This window comes from Esox lucius, chromosome 8 (genome assembly GCF_011004845.1).
Source record: "Esox lucius isolate fEsoLuc1 chromosome 8, fEsoLuc1.pri, whole genome shotgun sequence".
Lineage (NCBI taxonomy): Eukaryota > Metazoa > Chordata > Actinopteri > Esociformes > Esocidae > Esox > Esox lucius.
Genome location: NC_047576.1, coordinates 9,310,034 through 9,327,682, shown reverse-complemented (window position 1 = coordinate 9,327,682; position 17,649 = coordinate 9,310,034). Strand labels below are relative to the sequence as shown.

General features: G+C 44.7%; 1 protein-coding gene across 5 annotated transcripts in view; it reads right to left on the bottom strand.

The window, feature by feature from the left end:
* The window catches only part of patj (PATJ crumbs cell polarity complex component), a 146,435-nt gene that overhangs the window by 94,351 nt on the left and 34,435 nt on the right, over nt 1–17,649 (bottom strand). For all 5 annotated transcript variants that reach the window (XM_034293725.1, XM_034293729.1, XM_034293727.1 and 2 more), the window contains exons 20-22: nt 5,077–5,286; nt 4,518–4,592; nt 152–490 (exon numbers count right to left, since the gene is read on the bottom strand). In XM_034293725.1, coding sequence (XP_034149616.1) covers nt 152–490; nt 4,518–4,592; nt 5,077–5,286 — 624 coding nt within the window. The remainder of the gene's footprint in view (nt 1–151; nt 491–4,517; nt 4,593–5,076; nt 5,287–17,649) is intronic.

Sequence of the window (17,649 nt, the reverse complement as noted above, 5' to 3'; positions counted from 1 at the left end):
TAAATGAGTCACACAAGCAGCTGCTAGGATCTCGGGTACGTTATAACTGGGCTAGAACAGAACAGTGTAAACACTGCTGCCCCCTGTTGGCAACACCTGTGATGTAGTGGAATTCAGCCGTGTTTCATCTGACACACAGTAGAGTGCTCACCTCTACATGGACTCCTGATTGGCTGGACGCTGGATAGACAGAGCCTCTCTCTCCCTGCCACTCTCCCCACGAAGGCGGGGCTTTTCTGGGGTGGTGCTCTATCGTCTGCCCCTCTCTAAGTTCCACCAGCTCTTCTTCTTCTTCGTCCACAGCCATCTCCCTCTCTTCAGACAGCGGAGTGGGGCTGGGGTTTAGGGGGGGAGTGGGGGTGGGGTTAAGGCTCCTATGGGTCAGGGATGAGGTAGGGGCAAGGATCAAGGAAGGGTTCGGAGGTGAGGCGTAGCGAGGGAAGCCTCCATCCAGAATCAGCTCAGGTTCATCCTCTTCTTGTCCAAAGTCCTGCAGAAACCAACATTAGAATGGTTCAAACATTGCACATATGGAAGTACAACTTCTGCTGCACTAAAAATTGGTCTATTCAAACAGCAAGCATCAGGAATAGCTAACGCATGGATCAAAGAACGGTGGCTCGAAAATAATGTAGCATTCTGAAAGTAAAGTTTCTTACTTTCTTACTAGATAAGAATTAGCTTGGCAGGGTAGATGAATAAGTGATAGTGTATATATAGCAGCTAAAAAAAGTAGATTTATTTGTTGTCTTTTATTATTGTTGTGAGTATTTGCTCAAATCCATGGCGATGATCTAAATCCCTGAAAGTGTGGACCATGAGGCAATTCAAATGTTTCGCCATTTCAATGCTCTGATCAGGGACTTATTTAGCTCTGGGACACCAAGTCAGTGCAATTAATGACAAGGTAGAATGAAGCAAACTCTGGTAAGCGGTTGAATACCGATGGTATTAAACGAATATTAACATGAGTAGACCACAGATTGGCCAGCTCATCATTCCCTAGAATCATTCCCTAGAATCATTCCCTAGAATCATTCCCTAGAAAGATCATCCTTCTGAGCATTTTTTAAATGGTCTGTTTAAGGCAAGTGTTCTTATTTTATTGTTTTTAAAGCGTTTTCTCACATTTAAGCTTTAGCTTATAAGGTATAGAGAAGCCAAAAACCTTATTTGGTAAAATAACAGTCAATATGTATGATTTCTACTGTTTTACCAGTGTAAATGACAAGAAGATATATGCAAGGAATGTTTTAAGCAAATGTTTTTTCCAACAAAATTGTTCCAAGTTTCTGAAATATTCCCCAATGAATATTTCTCTCTGGTCTGTCTGTCCGTTTGCAGTAGTACCCACTCCACCCTAAACCCAGTACATTTCCATGTGGACTAGCTAATACTCTTCTGATCTCATTTAAAAGGGAAAAGGAGGAGGAGAAATATCTTCTTATTGTTTAAAATGTTGTCTTGTAAACATAGGCAGGATTCTATGTAGTGCCCCTTGACCCTTTAAAAGTGACATTTTCACTGGGCTTAAAAACACAGAATACAGTCTCCATAAGACCAGCAGGGGGCAATGAAGTTCTACCACATTCCTTCATATTAGGCTACAATAGAATTTTGTGTGAAGCAGTCTAATGCATGTTTGATATTGAGGAGCTGCGATGTTGTAGATGATTATATTGCGGCTGCATTTTATCACTCTCACATTTACCAGGACTTTGTTACCAATTACTCCAGAGAAAAGAAACATGTCTTTCTAGTAACTGAAGAAGAGAGGAGCACAGTACAGGCAAGTCCGCCACCAGACAAACCGTAAGAGTCACGTACCCCGTGCCTATCCATCATTAATCAAGAGCTGCCTCTCTCAATGGAATTCTGTAATGTATTGGCTGTCTTGCAAAGTGCCGCAACTTCAGTAAAGTAGGGCCTATCATCAATGAACAGATTAGTAGATTCCACATGCATTTGAAAGACGACTGAACCCTTAGATCCTCAGCGAGGAGGAGAAGCCAGCGGGGCCGAGCCAGTGGGAGGGGGGGAGAAAGGAAGGGGCAGAACCCTGCACATATGTCTTGGTAATCTGTGTCTCGCAATGTCTTAAACAAAAAGAGCTTGAAGTATGCATCTTAATCTCCGCTTTTATTTTCATTACACAACTCTCGACAAGCATTTATAACCGATTGGTTAGTTAGTCGGGGGAAAAGAATGCTTTTGGATAACGGCTGTGATTTTATCTTTGCGACAAATACCCACTGAAAAACACAGTATCCGTTTAAATGTGCTACACATGGATTTGTTGTCATTTCTTACCATTGGATTGTCCATACCATCTCCAGGGACAGTGGAATGATGGTGTTTTACTTACACTATCTCACAAAAGTGAGTACACCCCTCACATTTATGTAAATATTTGAGTATATCTTTTCATGTGACAACACTCAAGAAATTACACTTTGCTACAATGTAAAGTAGTGAGTGTTCAGTTCGTATAACAGTGTAAATGTGTTGTCCCCACAAAATAACACAACCATTCATGTCTAAACCACTGGCAACAAAAGTGAGTACATCCCTAAGTGAAAATGTCCAAATTGGGCACAGTCAGCCATTTTCCCTCCCCGGTGTCATGTGACTCGTTAGTGTTACAAGGTCTCAGGTGTGAATGGGGAGCAGGTGTGTTACATTTGGTGTCATCGCTCTTACACTCCCTCATACTGGTCACTGGAAGTTCTACAAAGAACTCTGAGGATCTGAAAAAAAGAATTGTTGCTCTACAGAAAGATGGCCTAGGCTAGGCTATAAGAAGATTGCCAAGACCCTGAAACTGAGCTGCAGCATGTGTGGCGGCAACCAGGTGAGGAGTACAAAGAGAACTGTGTCTTGCCTACAGTCAAGCTTGGTGATGGGAGTGTCATGGTCTGGGGCTGCATCAGTTCATTGAGGGAACCATGAATGCCAACATGTACTGTGACATACTGAAGCAGTGCATGACCCCCTCCCTTCAAGGACTGGGCCGCAGGGCAGTATTCCAACATGATAACGACCCCAAACACACCTCCAAGACGACCACTGCCTTGCTAAAGAAGCTGAGGGTAAAGGTGATGGACTGGCCAAGCATGTCTCCAGACCTAAACTCTATTGAGCATCTGTGGGGCATCCTCAAAGCGCAAGGTATCTAACATCCACCAGCTCCATGTCGTCATGGAGGAGTGGAAGAGAACTCCAGTGGCAACCTGTGAAGCTCTGGTGAACTCCATGCCCAAGAGGCTTAAGGCAGTGCTGGAAAATAATGGTGGCCACAAAAAATATAGACACTTTGTGCCCAATTTGGACATTTGCACTTAGGGGTGTACTCACTTTTGTTGCCAGCGGTTTAGACATTAATGGCTGTGTGTTGTGTTATTTTGAGGAGATTATTTTACCATCTAAATTGCTAAGAAATATATTTACAATAATATTAAACATATTTTTTACAGCTAGACAAAAGTGTAAATGTTCACTATGTTATATAGCAGGAGGTGTAGGTGGTAGAGGGTTTTGAATGGAGCACAATATTGTTGTAATTCAACTTTTTCCCCATGTTACACTGATTAATTTGTTTTGGTTTAAACTTGGAAACTATAACACTCTGGCACAGCGATATTCAGCTCTTACCCTTAGTAGCTCCAGAGCTTGTTTATTTTCTGTTTTACCTCATCTTTAATTTCCCCCGATCTGGTGTCCCAGGTCAAAGTCCCTGACTAGAGGGTTGTAATGGAACAATAAATAAAATGTGCGGTACAGGCCTGGAGGTCCAGAGTTAAGTTTGAGAGCCATAGCATATACATAAGGACAAACACAAAAGGACACTAGCCCAATGATAGGTACAATTAGTTGGTTTAGCCTCTTTCTCCATTCACCTTACGTGAGTGGTGGCATAGCCAAGCTGAGCCAGGGGTACTTAGGACTCATGTCCTCAGAATACACTCAACTCAGTCACGTACGTTTACTACAGTTCTCCCTTCCTATCGTCCCGCCGACTCAGCGTCTTTCATCACGACAAGAGAAGGGGAACGAAGACGAGACAACCCCCCCCCCCCCCCCCCCACACACCACCCCTGCCAAATTACGGTGAGAAATGTGCAGAGTAAAATCTTAATGGCACGATTAGTTTCATTTTTGGTGGATTTACAGCCACTACATGGACTCTGCGCACCACCATTACATCCTTGCTGAAATTGAAGGATAATATGGAGGGGGTGGGGGGAGTGAGCCGAAGATGGTAAGGGGGGCAATGGATGACTTCTCTTTACTTCTGAGTCAATGCCACTTGATCCAGGGTTACAACCGGTGCCTTCAGCCATAACAGAACTGGCGTTCACGCCGTTTCAGGCATTCTAATGAAGGGTGGATGGATATTGGTGCTTTGAGCGTAATGTGACTAAGGTCTTCATTTCAAACATACGGTGTTACGGTGGTGCCACTGCAGTGCCTTGGTGACGGACAGGGACGGGTGGTGTCAGAGACACAGGGACACTCACCTCGTGGTCGTCACTCTGTGCCTCGGTCCTCTGGAGCCTCAAGGCCCCGTGTGCCTTCTCCTCAGTCCCTTCCACCTGTGGGATGAGCCTCAATCAATGCGGTGCTCTTACAGAACCTGAGGGCAACATAATACCTCTCCGGCCTGAAACAGAAAACCTTTCGGAATATAATAACAAGAAACCAGGCAAGCCTAGTTCAGCCGGCCCGCAATAAAAAGTGACGAACGTCGTTTATCCTCCCTGGATTCAAACCCGGGTCTCCCACGTAAGAGGCTGTGTCTATAACCATCACGCCCCCCTACGTCAAGTGAAAAGACGAGAGAATCGTGTAGCCAGCGAAGTGTTTGTCTATCCTCAACAAATCCTCATGTCCACAAGAACAGTTTTATTTTAGGCTTCCTATAACATAGCTACTGAAGGTTGTACCCAGCGTTGCGTATATTAATAATATATTAATAAAAACAAAGACCAATAAGTCTCGTGCCGATTTCTCTAAACACCAACACAATACACCTGGCGTTTTCTACAGGCCCTAATCTCACGCCTCCACAGGACATACCACCAATGGCTTGCGGATGCCCAGGTAGACGGTTCCCGACGGGGCAGCCTTGAGGACCTCCACAGCCTGGGCCAGGGTACAGCGGTCCAGGTAGGTGTCGTTGACAAACAGCAGCTGGTCCCCAGGCAGCAGCCCGCCCTGGCGTTCTGCTACACCGCCGGGCACCAGCGAGCGGATCACAATAACGGAGCGTGCCACGTCCAGGGGGTCCTGTGGGGCAATGTTGATTGGTTGTTTGGAATCTCTTTCCTTTTTTACACCCCCCCCCCCCCATTTCATTCAGGCGGATGACTATCTACTATAGATGTGTCTGGACGGTTGAATACATAACCTGTGATGCTGTGGTGGGCTATGGTGTTACATGTCAAATACAAAGATTTTCTAACATCTGATACCAAAGCCCGTCCTCTCCCCAAGCCATCACGTGTTATTTTAAAGGTCAGGTGGCAGGTCAGTAAAGGATAAGAGACAGCAGAGGGCAATTCCAGAAAGAAATTCTCCATCTTTTTTCACTTGTGACAGGTTTCTCACTGGTCACTTTGTTAACAAGAAACATTTTGGCAACATTGGTCCTTGAACAGTTCATAGACAATAAAGCATGAAGCCAATAGTGCTGTGCTGGGGAGAAAATGTAGCTCTGGTTGTGTTGGTTTGTGTGTGCAGGTGTGTGGAGGGGGGGGGGGGGGGGGTTCTACAGCTACAGGCCTGTTAATACCATCAGTTCTTGAGCAATGCAACAGAATGAAGAGAAATGCAACAGAAAGAAACACCAGACCAACTAAATATTTGAGCCTGGTCTTCCACATTGGCTAAATCAAAAACATGAGTCCTGCCGGCCCCTCCACAAACCAGTGTCAGCGGTCGGTCTGACTGTCAAGCTGATTTGACTGACCCAATATGGACCATCACCAGGATGTTTCATACACGTATGTTCTGAATGCTGATTGGTTGCTTCTATTCACACATTCCGTCCCAGTTATTGTTGCTACAACTAGCAAACCTACGCGTGGACTTCCTGGGAGAGACAGATCGGGCAATGCACTGAAACATCTTAATTGCAATAAGATAACTAATAGTCAAATATTAAAAACCAATATTTTGGTTTTTAATATTTGAGCATCGAAAGGAGCCAGTTGAGGTGGTTCGGGCACCTGGTAAGGATGCCCCCAGGATGTCTCCCTAGGGAGGTGTTCCAGGCACGTCCAGCTGGGAGGAGACCTCGGGGTAGGCCCAGGACTAGGTGGAGAGATTATATTTTGACACTGGCCTGGGAACGCCTCGGGATCCCCCAGTCAGAGCTGGCAAATGTGGCTCTGGAAAGGGAAGTTTGGGGTCCCCTGCTGGAGCTGCCGCCCCCGCGACCCGATACCGGATAAGCGGATGAAGATGAGAGAGATATTTGAGAATGTAGCTAGCTAGTCAGCTATCAGGCAATGATAAGTGTTTTTTAAGTTGCTATGTTATGCACACACATTTTATACATGCATTTGTACACAGAGCTTTGATTTTGAAAGTGCAGGAACAGCTGGACTAATGTTCCAATTATTTCCTATTTGAATGTGTCATTTATTTATTAGCAATAATTTACATTGCACTGCATGATTATTCAGGTTATTTTACAGTAGAAGACTGTGTCAAAGCAATAATTTAAAAAATGCATTGTACGACCATCATATCGCCAGCAAGGCATTTGAGCGCTTCGTCTGATCTGCCTCACTACTCCCGTAACTCCACACAAGTTTCTGCTAGTCGTAGCAACAGTAACGATGGGGCGGAACATGTGGAGTAATACAGCGAATCAGCATTTAGATGCGTTGGTGGACTAAACTCCTCACGTCAGTCAGATCGGCACAGACACGGCTGGCATCTACTCCTGCACTCTATTCCATTCTATTCCCTGTAGGGCCCTGGTCCAAAGTACTACACTTAATAGTAAATGGGGCACAGTGAATTGTGCATTTATATAGACACTTTTGAGTGTCTGAACACTGAACGCCATAGTATATTGGTATTATAACACAAACCCAGAGGTTCTTTACTGCGGTTATAAACTGGTTTTCTACAAAATAAGAACATCAAAAACCCTTCAGTATACGATCTCAAACAGCACAGCTTGCAGCCACTCAGTATCCAGGTTTAGACACATAGAGGTTATTATACAGCCCTAATGACTGCTTATAACTTCCACAGTCATAATGCTCATGTAGGGTGGCTTGGGGTTAAACGCCTCCCTGGGTTAAAAGACCCCCATAATTCTACACCAAACCACCTAATGACGGCAAATTTTATTTCCACACACTTTTGATTGCCACTATTCTTGTTCATCTCAACTGAGCAAGTAATTCCACAAAAATGATTTTGACATAAGTTGGTCATGTGATGTGATGATTGTAGACCTCTAACTGATTTATTATATGACAATAGGAAGGCCTTAGGCTAAGTAATCCACTTGTTCAGAGGGGGGGGGGGGGGGGGGGGGGGGGGAATCAATTTAGAAGAGGTCTTTTTACAGCAATCCTGTTTTTTGTGGTAATCATGTTTGGGGCTAAACGCCCCCTCTCCTTCGGGGCAAAATGTCCCTGAGAATTTTACCCCTGAGAATATATTAGTAAAAGATGACAAAATTATTACCAAATATTTGGTGAAAGTTCTAGATATAGCCTAATAAAATTAGTTTCTAGTTTAATAGCTAGTTTTCTGAGCATATATTAACATCTAATAATACAGGTCTATCTATTGGCACTGATATTGAATGAATGGCGCAAATATTATTGCATTAAGTTTTTAACTTAATACTTTCACATGATTGACAAAACAGATATACAAATAGTCATCAAAGCTATTTGAAATTGTAATAAATGTTATACAAAGCTCTTTGCCTTTGGATATTAGAATGTGCAATATCACGGTTAAAATTGTTTGTGTTAACAAACAAAAAATTATTTTTAATGGCATTTCACCCCATAGGGGGCATTTTGTCCCTATAGTGGGGTAAAACACCCCATTTACATAGTTTGGCTAAGTTGCTAAAAAATCTAATCATTCGGCCCAATAATATCTTTCTAAATCTATTTGTCTGACTCTAGTCAATATGTTCATGTTACAAACTGACCAAACATTGCTTTTTTTCTGTCAGATTTACCTGGAATGAAAAGTAACTGCAACCCTATTTTTTTTTCTAACAGACCCGGACTGAAACAATCTGGGTTTAAATACTTTAGGTGGGACACATACAGACCTAGCATGCCACAATAAAACAAAAAACCAATATTTATTGTCCCAAACATCGAAAGCCCCTCCCACCAGGTGCCCCGCAAACCCGCTTAAGCTAATAACCAAGTGCACTTAAATGACTTCAAAGACAACCGCTGGTCCCGCCCAGGCCCGGGCGGCTCGCAAGCCCAGCCCCATGCTGGGCAACGGGTAAGTGGAGAACGTCAGTAGATTAGCTCTGCTCACTCCATCACACTCCACCGCAAGTGAGGTACATTTAAAGGAGAGCCCAACACATCCACACGTCCCCTCTGAGCCCAAGTGTCAATGCTATCAATCATTGCTTGGACGGCGCACGCCATAAAACTGCAATTCAGCACCAATTTGATGTCTCCCACATTGGATTTGATGACCCATATGGGCGTTTTTTCTTTCTCCAATGTAGATTGCCGATGTAAAAGTGATTAAGCGGTTATTCCCGATATAAAGCTGAAAGCGGTGGTATTTATTGGGCAAAGTCCAAGACGGCTTTCTGTCTTGTTGGTGTGGAGGACTAGTCATAACTCTAAAATAACTCTACCCATGGAAGCCCAGGAAGGAGAGGCAGAGTGTGTGTGGGTTTTTGTCCCAAACAGGTGGGAATGGGGAGAACTGGGCAGAGAAACAGGAATGCTGACAGGCACTTCCTTCCTGCGGGAGCATCTTATTGGGCGGGGGGGTGGGGGGTGGGGCCCGTGGCAGAACAACGCACACACACAGACTAGCCACGTGGCTACGTCCCTATGAATGCCTTTCATCACAGGGGTTAAGGTGAAGACGTGCCCCTACAGTCAGATGTCATGTCTCTGTAGATGTGCCATCGTAGACCGGGGGCGACCACGGGCTACTATTTTGACGTAAATATTTTCTTTTTTAAATAAACACAAACAATAGCAGCCTCAGAATGAAGCACCGTGTTTAGACGTCACATCCCAAAGATGCTTTTTTACCAATACATATTGCGGACCACTAAACAAAACGCATTTCAATTAGATGGCAGAGACGAAGGCTGAAGAAGGACAGGTCAGGACAGACGGCCCACAGGTCCAATCACTGAAGCAACCCTGGATATGAACCACAGTACCGCAGATACAGGCCAGGGAGGAGGGGGAACTGGAGTTCAGGGGACAAGGTGAACTAAGGCCCGATGAAAGGGAAAAAACAAACACTAAGATCCAGTGTAACACAAGTAGAGGATGAGGAGGAAGGAGGAAGAAGGAAAAAGGGGGGAAAATGTTGGATGGGACGGAGTGGGCAAAGGGAGGAAACTGAAGTTCTAGTCCAGCTGGCCCTTTCCAGAGACACAGGCCTCATTGTCTGACTCCCGAGGTTTCAGCCAAGCGTGTTTCAACTCACTCTCACACACACACCCACACACATACATGCACACACTCACTCACGCACTCACGCACTCACGCACTCACGCTCACATACACTCACGCACAGAGGCACACATACTCACGCATGGCCGGTGATGTCAGCAGAATGGCTCCAAAAGCAGGGAACTAAACTTGTTGTGTTGAGAGGGGGAAGGAACACATTAGAAAACACAGAGAGAGAGAGAAAGAGAGAGAGGGGCAGTGACAGAAACACAGGAAAAGTAAAAGAGAGAGTGACAGAGAGACAGAAAGTATGAGAGACAATGCCCGCCTACTTGGGCCAGACCCATCAGTTCTTATTTATGTTTCTGCTTGAGTGCAGAGCAGATTTAAGGCTCTATATAAAATTGGGTGACTTCTGGTAAAGAGAACAGCTGCTCTCCATGAGGTCAGTTAGGATTCAAAAGAATGAATTTGTCCCAAATGGACCCCTAGTTAATTCACTGCTTTTGCCCAGGACCTATGGGAATTGGGTCAAAAGTAGTGCACTACAAAGCGAATAGTGTGCCATTTGGAATGTAACCAATAATTCCAGCGGAGGGTTTATGGGGCTGGGTAACACACGATGACTGGTCCTTTACTCAACAGGGAATGTTGTTAGAAGAGAATTAGGGAGAAATGCTGGATAATTTCACTGTAAACATCAGAATACCACAAGAGATCTTGAGAGCAATAAACTGTTCAAGTCTAATAGCAAAAGGTTCTGCCTCAATGGTGAAGGCTGAGCTTACATTTCGGGCAAGAACGCTCTCAGAGGGCATTCGACATGCCTACCTTATAACCTAACTCTAACATAAAATACGGGGAGCAACCAGAGCTATACCAGCAGAGTAACCCCTTCCTTAGCATTCCCCAGCCTGTGGCTGTAGAGGGGGCTCTAGGAGTATGGCGTCAGGCCAAGGCTGGTCATGTGTGCCCACCAGGCCTTCTGCTGGAGTGGTGGCATTATGCCGGGGCATGGCTGATAGACAGGCAATCTAGACTTACCTGGAACTAGCAATGTCCAGTCATCTGTCTGCACCACTCACATCAGTCTGTCTGACAATGCTTCAGTGCCTCCACACATCTCTCTCTCAGCGCTTGGTCTCTCAATCTTCCTACCCCATCTCCCTCCGCCGTCTGTCTGTCTGTCACCTCTCTCACTCCAGTGTCTCTCTCGCACTCCTGTCTCTCTCAACTCTCTCACTCAGCGCCTCGCACTCTCACTCCAGTGTCTTTCTCTCTCACTCAGCGCCTCGCACTCTCTCACTCCTCTGTCTCTCACTCCTCTGTCTCTCACTCCTCTGTCTCTCACTCCTCTGTCTCTCACTCCTCTGTCTCTCACTCCTCTGTCTCTCACTCCTCTGTCTCTCACTCACTCCTCTGTAGAGCTGTAAAGCTGGTCGATATCAACAAACAAAGTTTCGCAAGGGGACCCAATTACCTCGTTAACAATATATATCACAATAACTGAGTTAAAAATGGCTGACTACAACTGTGCCATGTTCTAATGCAGATAATACATTCTGCTAACAACATTTATGTAATTAACATTAAATACCTCGATAACGATATATACTGTTAGAGGTAATTGGGTCCACTTATCGCAATACAGATTTTGTATTGCCCTACGACTTTATCTCTCACTCCTCTGTCTCACACTCCTATAGCAACAAATGAAACCAGAGAATCTATACTATAACGTCATAATACGTCTTGACTATGAAGTTATTATTTTGGAATACAGAATTAGTATCTTTCAATATAGAGCCTTTATGTTCTGTAGTCCACTACTTTTCACCAGAGCGTCAACATGAGAGTCAACAGGTGGTCAAAGCAATGCACTAAAAAAACCCATTTGGGACACAGCCAGGGTGGAGAATCTTCTCTGAGTGGAAAATGTGAGCATCTCAGTAGCATTTGACATCGCTCACCAACTCGAGTGAAGGGCATACAGAGGGTGATAGAGACACCCCGTCCTCATATTCCTGACCCCTCCTCCTGGCGGTGTGTCACATCATCCCCAGACAGACACACTAAGTTACAGCCAGCCCATGATCAGATCTAATGCTCCTACCTACTGGTTAAAGACGGCCTTTGGGGCGGAGCCAACCGATCCAAGAGCCGTGCTGAGGACTTCAAGCATAACTAACACCTGGCAGAATACTGCTGGTTTATCAGTGCAATGTGTCACATAGCTGGAGTCTGCACTGTGTTTTAATGTTGAACATCAAACCTCCACTTCAATCTGGCTTGTTTTACCAGTCGGCTACTCACTTGAATAAAATGTCTTTGATGTGATTCTACCGCAGCTAGGGACTGGATAAATAAGTAATAACAAATAAATAATAAATACCAGAGAATGATATAAGCTTCTATGCTAAAAGGTTGCCGGGTGAAACTAGAAGCATTGATGTGCAGGTAAGGCTGTTTCTCTACTGCTAGGAGAATGTTCAAAATGGATTCCATTTAACAAAAAAATATTTCTGTTGGGCTGTCCTTGAATTACAGTTGCATTATATATAGATATACACTACTGTTCAAAAGATTGGGGTCACTTAGAAATGTCTTTGTTTTCAAAATAAAATTAAATAAAATTAACATCAAATTGATCAGAAATACAGGGTAAACATTGTTCCTCTTGTAAATGACTATTGTAGCTGGAAAGGGCAGACTTTTAATGGGATATCTACATAGGTGTACAGAGGCCCATTATGCGCAACCTGTGTTCCAATGGCGCATTGTGTTTTCAAATCCAAGTTTATCATTTTAAAAGCCATTGCACAGATTAAAGAAGTAATAAAACAGGCCTTCTTTAGACTAGTTCAGTATCTGACATTCAATTACAAGCTCAAAATGGCCAGAAACACAGAACCTTCTTCTGAAACTCATCAGTCTATTTTTGTTCTGAGAAAATAAGTCTATTCCATGTGAGAAATGTCCAGATCTCATAAAATCCTGAAGATCTCATAAAATTCTGTGTACTACTCCCTTCACAGAAGAGTGCAAACTGGCTCTAACCAGAATAGAAAGATAAGTGGGAGACCCTGGTGCACAAGAGAGCAAGAGGACAAATACATCCATGTTTAGTTTGAGAAACAGTCTCTAGAATGCTAAAAAGCCATATCTTATAAAAAGAAAAGATTAAGATGGGCTAAAGAACACAGACACTAGAAGCCTTGGAAAAAAGCGTTATGGACAGACAAATCAAAATTTGAAAATTTTGTGTTCGGACCACAAAGAAGAATATTCGTCAGACGCAGAACAAATGAAAAGATACTGGAGGAATGCTTGATGCCATGTGTCAAGCATGGTGGAGGCAATGTGATGGTCTGTGGGTGCTTTGGTGGTGGTAAAGTGGGAGATTTGTACAGGGTAAAAGGGATCTTGAAGAAGGAAGGCTATCACTCCGTTTTGCAAAGACATACCTTACCCTCTGGACGGTGCTTGATTGCACCCAATTTCCTCCTACAACAGGACATTGACCCAAAGCACAACTCCAAACTATGCAAGAACTACTGAGGGAAGAAACAGTCAGCCGGTATTCTGTCTATAATGGAGTGGCCAGCACAGTCACCGGCTGAGTTGTTGTGGGAGCAGCTTCACTGTATGGTATGTAAGAAGTGCCCATCAAGCAAATCCAACTTGTGGGAGGTGCTTCAGGAAGCATTGGGTGAAATACCAAAAAAAAAATTGACAACTAGAATGCCAAAGGTCTGCAAGGCTGTATTTGCTGCAAATGGAGGATTCTTCGACGAAAGCCAAGTTTGAATGACAATTATTATTTCAATTCAAAATCATTATTTCTAACCTTGTCAGTGGCTACACTTCCTATTCAAACTCATTTCATGTATGTTTTCATGGAAACGAGGACATTTCCGAAGTGACCACAAACTTTTGAACAGTATTGTACACTTATGATCAAAAACATTGACCACTCACAGGTGAAACAAATAACGTTGATAATTTCCTTACAACAGCACGTATCAAGGTCTGGATAGATCAGATTAGATAAGTAAGCAAACAATCAGTTCTCATAGTCAATGAGTGGGATGCAGGAGAAGTGGTCAGGAGTAAAGACCTGATCGACTTTTACCAAGGCCAATTTGTTATGGCCAGACGACTGGGTCAGAGCATCTCTGAAACGACAAGGCTTGTGGGGCGCTCCTGGTCAGCAGTGGTGAGTACCTACTGACACTGGTCTGAGGAGGGATAAACCACAATCCGGCAACAGGGTGTCGAGTGCCCAAGGCTCATCGATATGTGAGGGCAACGAAGGAAATCCCATCTGGTCCGAACCGACAGAGGGTCTACCGTGGCACAAGTCACAGAAAATGTTAACGATGGTTAAGGGAGGAATGTGTCACAGCACAGTGCACCACGCCCTGCTGTGTATGGGGCTGCGTAGACACAGACCAGTCAGAGTGCCCATGATGACCCCGGTTCACCGTCAAATGGGCGCACAAGCGTCAGAACGGGATACTGGAAGATGGTCGCCTTGTTCGATGAGTCCCGTTTTCTTTTACATTAGGTGGACGGCGGTGTATGTGTGTGCTGTTTACCTGGGGAAGTGATGGTACCGGGATGCATTATGGGAAGACGACAAGCTAGTGGAGGGAGTGTGATGCTCTGGGAAACCCTACTACCTACCTAAACATCATTGCAGACCAGTTACAACCCTCCACGGCAAGAGTATTTGCTGATGTCAGAGGCCTCTTTCAGCAGGATAATGTGCCCTGCCACACTGCACACATAGTTTGGGAATGGTGTGAGGAACATGATGAAGAGCTCAAGGTGTTGCCCGGGCCTCCAAATTCCTCAGATCTCAATCTGACTGAGCATCTGTGGGATGCTGGACCAACAAGTCCGATCCATGGCGGCTCCACCTCACAACTTACAGGACTTGAGGGATGGATTGCTAATGTCTTGGTACCAGATACCACAAGACACCTTCAGGGGTCTTGTAGAGTCCATACCTCAGCAGGTGGGCTCTGTTTTGGCAGCATGTAGAGCAGCAACAGAATATTAGGCAGGTGGTCATAATGATTTGACTGGTACTGTATGTGGGTATGTATTCCTAATAATGTGGTAGCCTTATGACTTCAAACATTTTCTATATTATGCCAATGTAAGTGGGAGTAGAAACACCAATAAAGAAAATCAATTATCTCTCTGTAAGTCACTCCCACCCGCAAAACATTTCACCAGCCAACAAGCTGACCTGCAAGGTGCAAATCCCTAGTAAGCCTAAAAAACAGGATGGCTTAAAAATTACCAGTAATCGCTTGACAAATGTGTTGTGGACAGTTGAGAGAAAGATGATGGCAAGAGGAAGGCATGGAGGGAAAGAATGAACTGGAATAACTGTGAAATAAGGTGTAGGGCATGTTGTTTAGGTCATCTATGGCCTCCACTGGATCTGATTCACTTTTCAATTCATTCATAATTTAACTGTTGAAAGCAGCAGTAGGATAAATTCTTAAGTACACAAAAACATTGTATTACTCAAACACAACCTAAAGCATCTAAACTCATTGGAAGGCAATAGGACAAAGACACCAAACACACAGTCTTAGCAACCAAGGTGTTTTTCAGGGTCAAAAACAGTAACGTTCTTCACTAGGCAAGTCAATCCCGGGATTTGAATCTAATTGAGAATGCCATTCACATGCTGAAGACAAAACTGATGGCAAAAAATAGGGGATCGGTGTACAAAACGTCCAGTCATTTCCAAATGGTCCACACAAAAGGGATGAGAATAGCATCAGATTAATGCTGACAAACCACACATTAAACCCATAGTCACTGTACTGGAACACCGAGCCAAGAACAGAAATGAGTCACTGTCCAAATACTTTTGGAGTTCCCAGTGTATCCTAAAGATGTCACTAAACCTCTACCCATCCCTAGTGGGACAATGTGCTAGCGCCGGAATTTCCTAAAACACAAAGATTTTGACAGGCAGTATAAAGAACATGCATGTGTTTTCTCACTAAACAACCCTTCAATTGGTTCATGTGTTACGTAATATCTTCTGCGGGTTTAAAGTCAAGGGCGTGTGTTTATCAATGCAATTCAAGAATGACACAGATGGGATGATGCAAGCAGTGCAGTTCCTATATGTTTTCCCACATACACATCTCATACACAATGGTTCATGCAGGCAGAACTCCAAAACAAGCAGCCTATGAGGACGGACACTGGACTCTGGTCACGGTGGGAGGCTTCCCTGGTTCCCTGGTCAGATACAGAAGGGTAAAAGGATATCCAAACAGTAAGTCACCCTTTGATCCCAAATGGACCTAGTGACACCACATACACGGTCCTCAATCAAGATCTTTTACAGAAAAAGAAATCCTATGACTCCACGGATTAAGCCATTACCAGCAGCTTTCTCGAAGTAGGGGGTCCAGTAAGAGAATAATGTATTTTAAATGGCTGGAGCATTCGAAAAGCTGGGCTAAACCTGATCCCACTGAAGTTACACTAAGTCAGGGCCCACTAAACCCAGCAGCCGCAACTGATCTCCATTAAGGAGAGACCGAGAGGAGACACCCAGGAGATGGCGGTGGAGGGGGGTTTCCCACATGCCACCGTCCCAAAAAGCCACCCCCATCGTTAGCTTCACATCCATCACATAATAAAGGCTGTCAGGCGTCTCAGGTTTTAAACACACATAGCTACACTAATACCAGTTACTCAGTAGGATTTGGGCCGTTCCGCTCCTCCCGGACTGACGTTTCTGCTTAATGACATGGAAGGCTGTTGTGGCTGCTGGCGGTGTAATGAAACGCTATCTGATCTGTATATGATGCAGTCCGTGTCAGGACTATAATGAATGACGCTGAACCGTTCTGGAAAACAACAGGTCTCACCCACTAGGAGCCAGACCGAAGCCAGGAAGTCTACCAGAAAGGGACACTTCAATTCCCCTGTCATTGCGAAAACACTTTGAATTGACCGAAACGTCCAAGGAACTAACAAAGCATGTGTCCAGTCTGCTCTTCCCATAGGAATCATTTGTGTATGGAATGCATTGTCCTGCGAAGTGACGTGTGAGCAGAGGGTGTCGAGTTACCATTAGTGTGACTATTCTTGTGCGCGTGCATGTGTCCGAGACACCCTATCGTTGGGTCAGCAGCCAGCCAGACAGGCTAGATCCTGCAGTGTGTGTCTACTGGCAGCAGGTCTACAGACCATACAGTGGACTAGATCCCATTCAGTTTTATCAGCCCAAAGCCTCTACCGGAGACACACAGGGATCTGAAAATCAATTCACCCTCTCGCCCAGGGCAGCATGCCTTGGCTTGAAGCAAGAGACGGATTAGGAGAGAGAGGGGGAGAGAGAGGGGGAGAGAGGGGGAGAGAGAGGGGGAGAGAGGAAAGGAGTGAAAGCGAGAGGGAGAAAAAAAAGGAGTAGAGGGAGATAGGGAGAGAGATTGATAAGGCAAAACCAACACTTCCACTGGTCGTAATTATATTATATCACTTATGTTCTTGTCCTTTTCTATGGGCAAAGCACCATCTAATTCCTATTCATTATTGTGTGAACAAAAAAACTCTCCATTCTTTATAATAATATTCAGTGGTGCTTAACTTCCATTAGCTAACCTCTGAATGGTGTGTACCACCACTTTGGGCCTGTTCTTCAAAGGACCACTTTTTCCTGTCGACTCTTTGACTTAGGAGCAATGCACACATGCAAACAAAACGTGCAAGCACAAGCAGTTGACCCCACTCCACCCCCCCCCCCCACCCCCCACACACACCCCTTCAAAAGTGCAAAATAGACAGACAGACAGACAGTCGGGGCTCAGCTGGCTGATATCAGAACGAGAAGGGGAAGGAGACAAAGACTGAGGATAAGGGGGGAGGAACAGAGGGGCAGAGGAGAGGGAGAAAGGAGTGATGGAGGTCCAATAGGTGAAGCTATGCTTATATTTGAGGATTTTGGGCCCCAGGA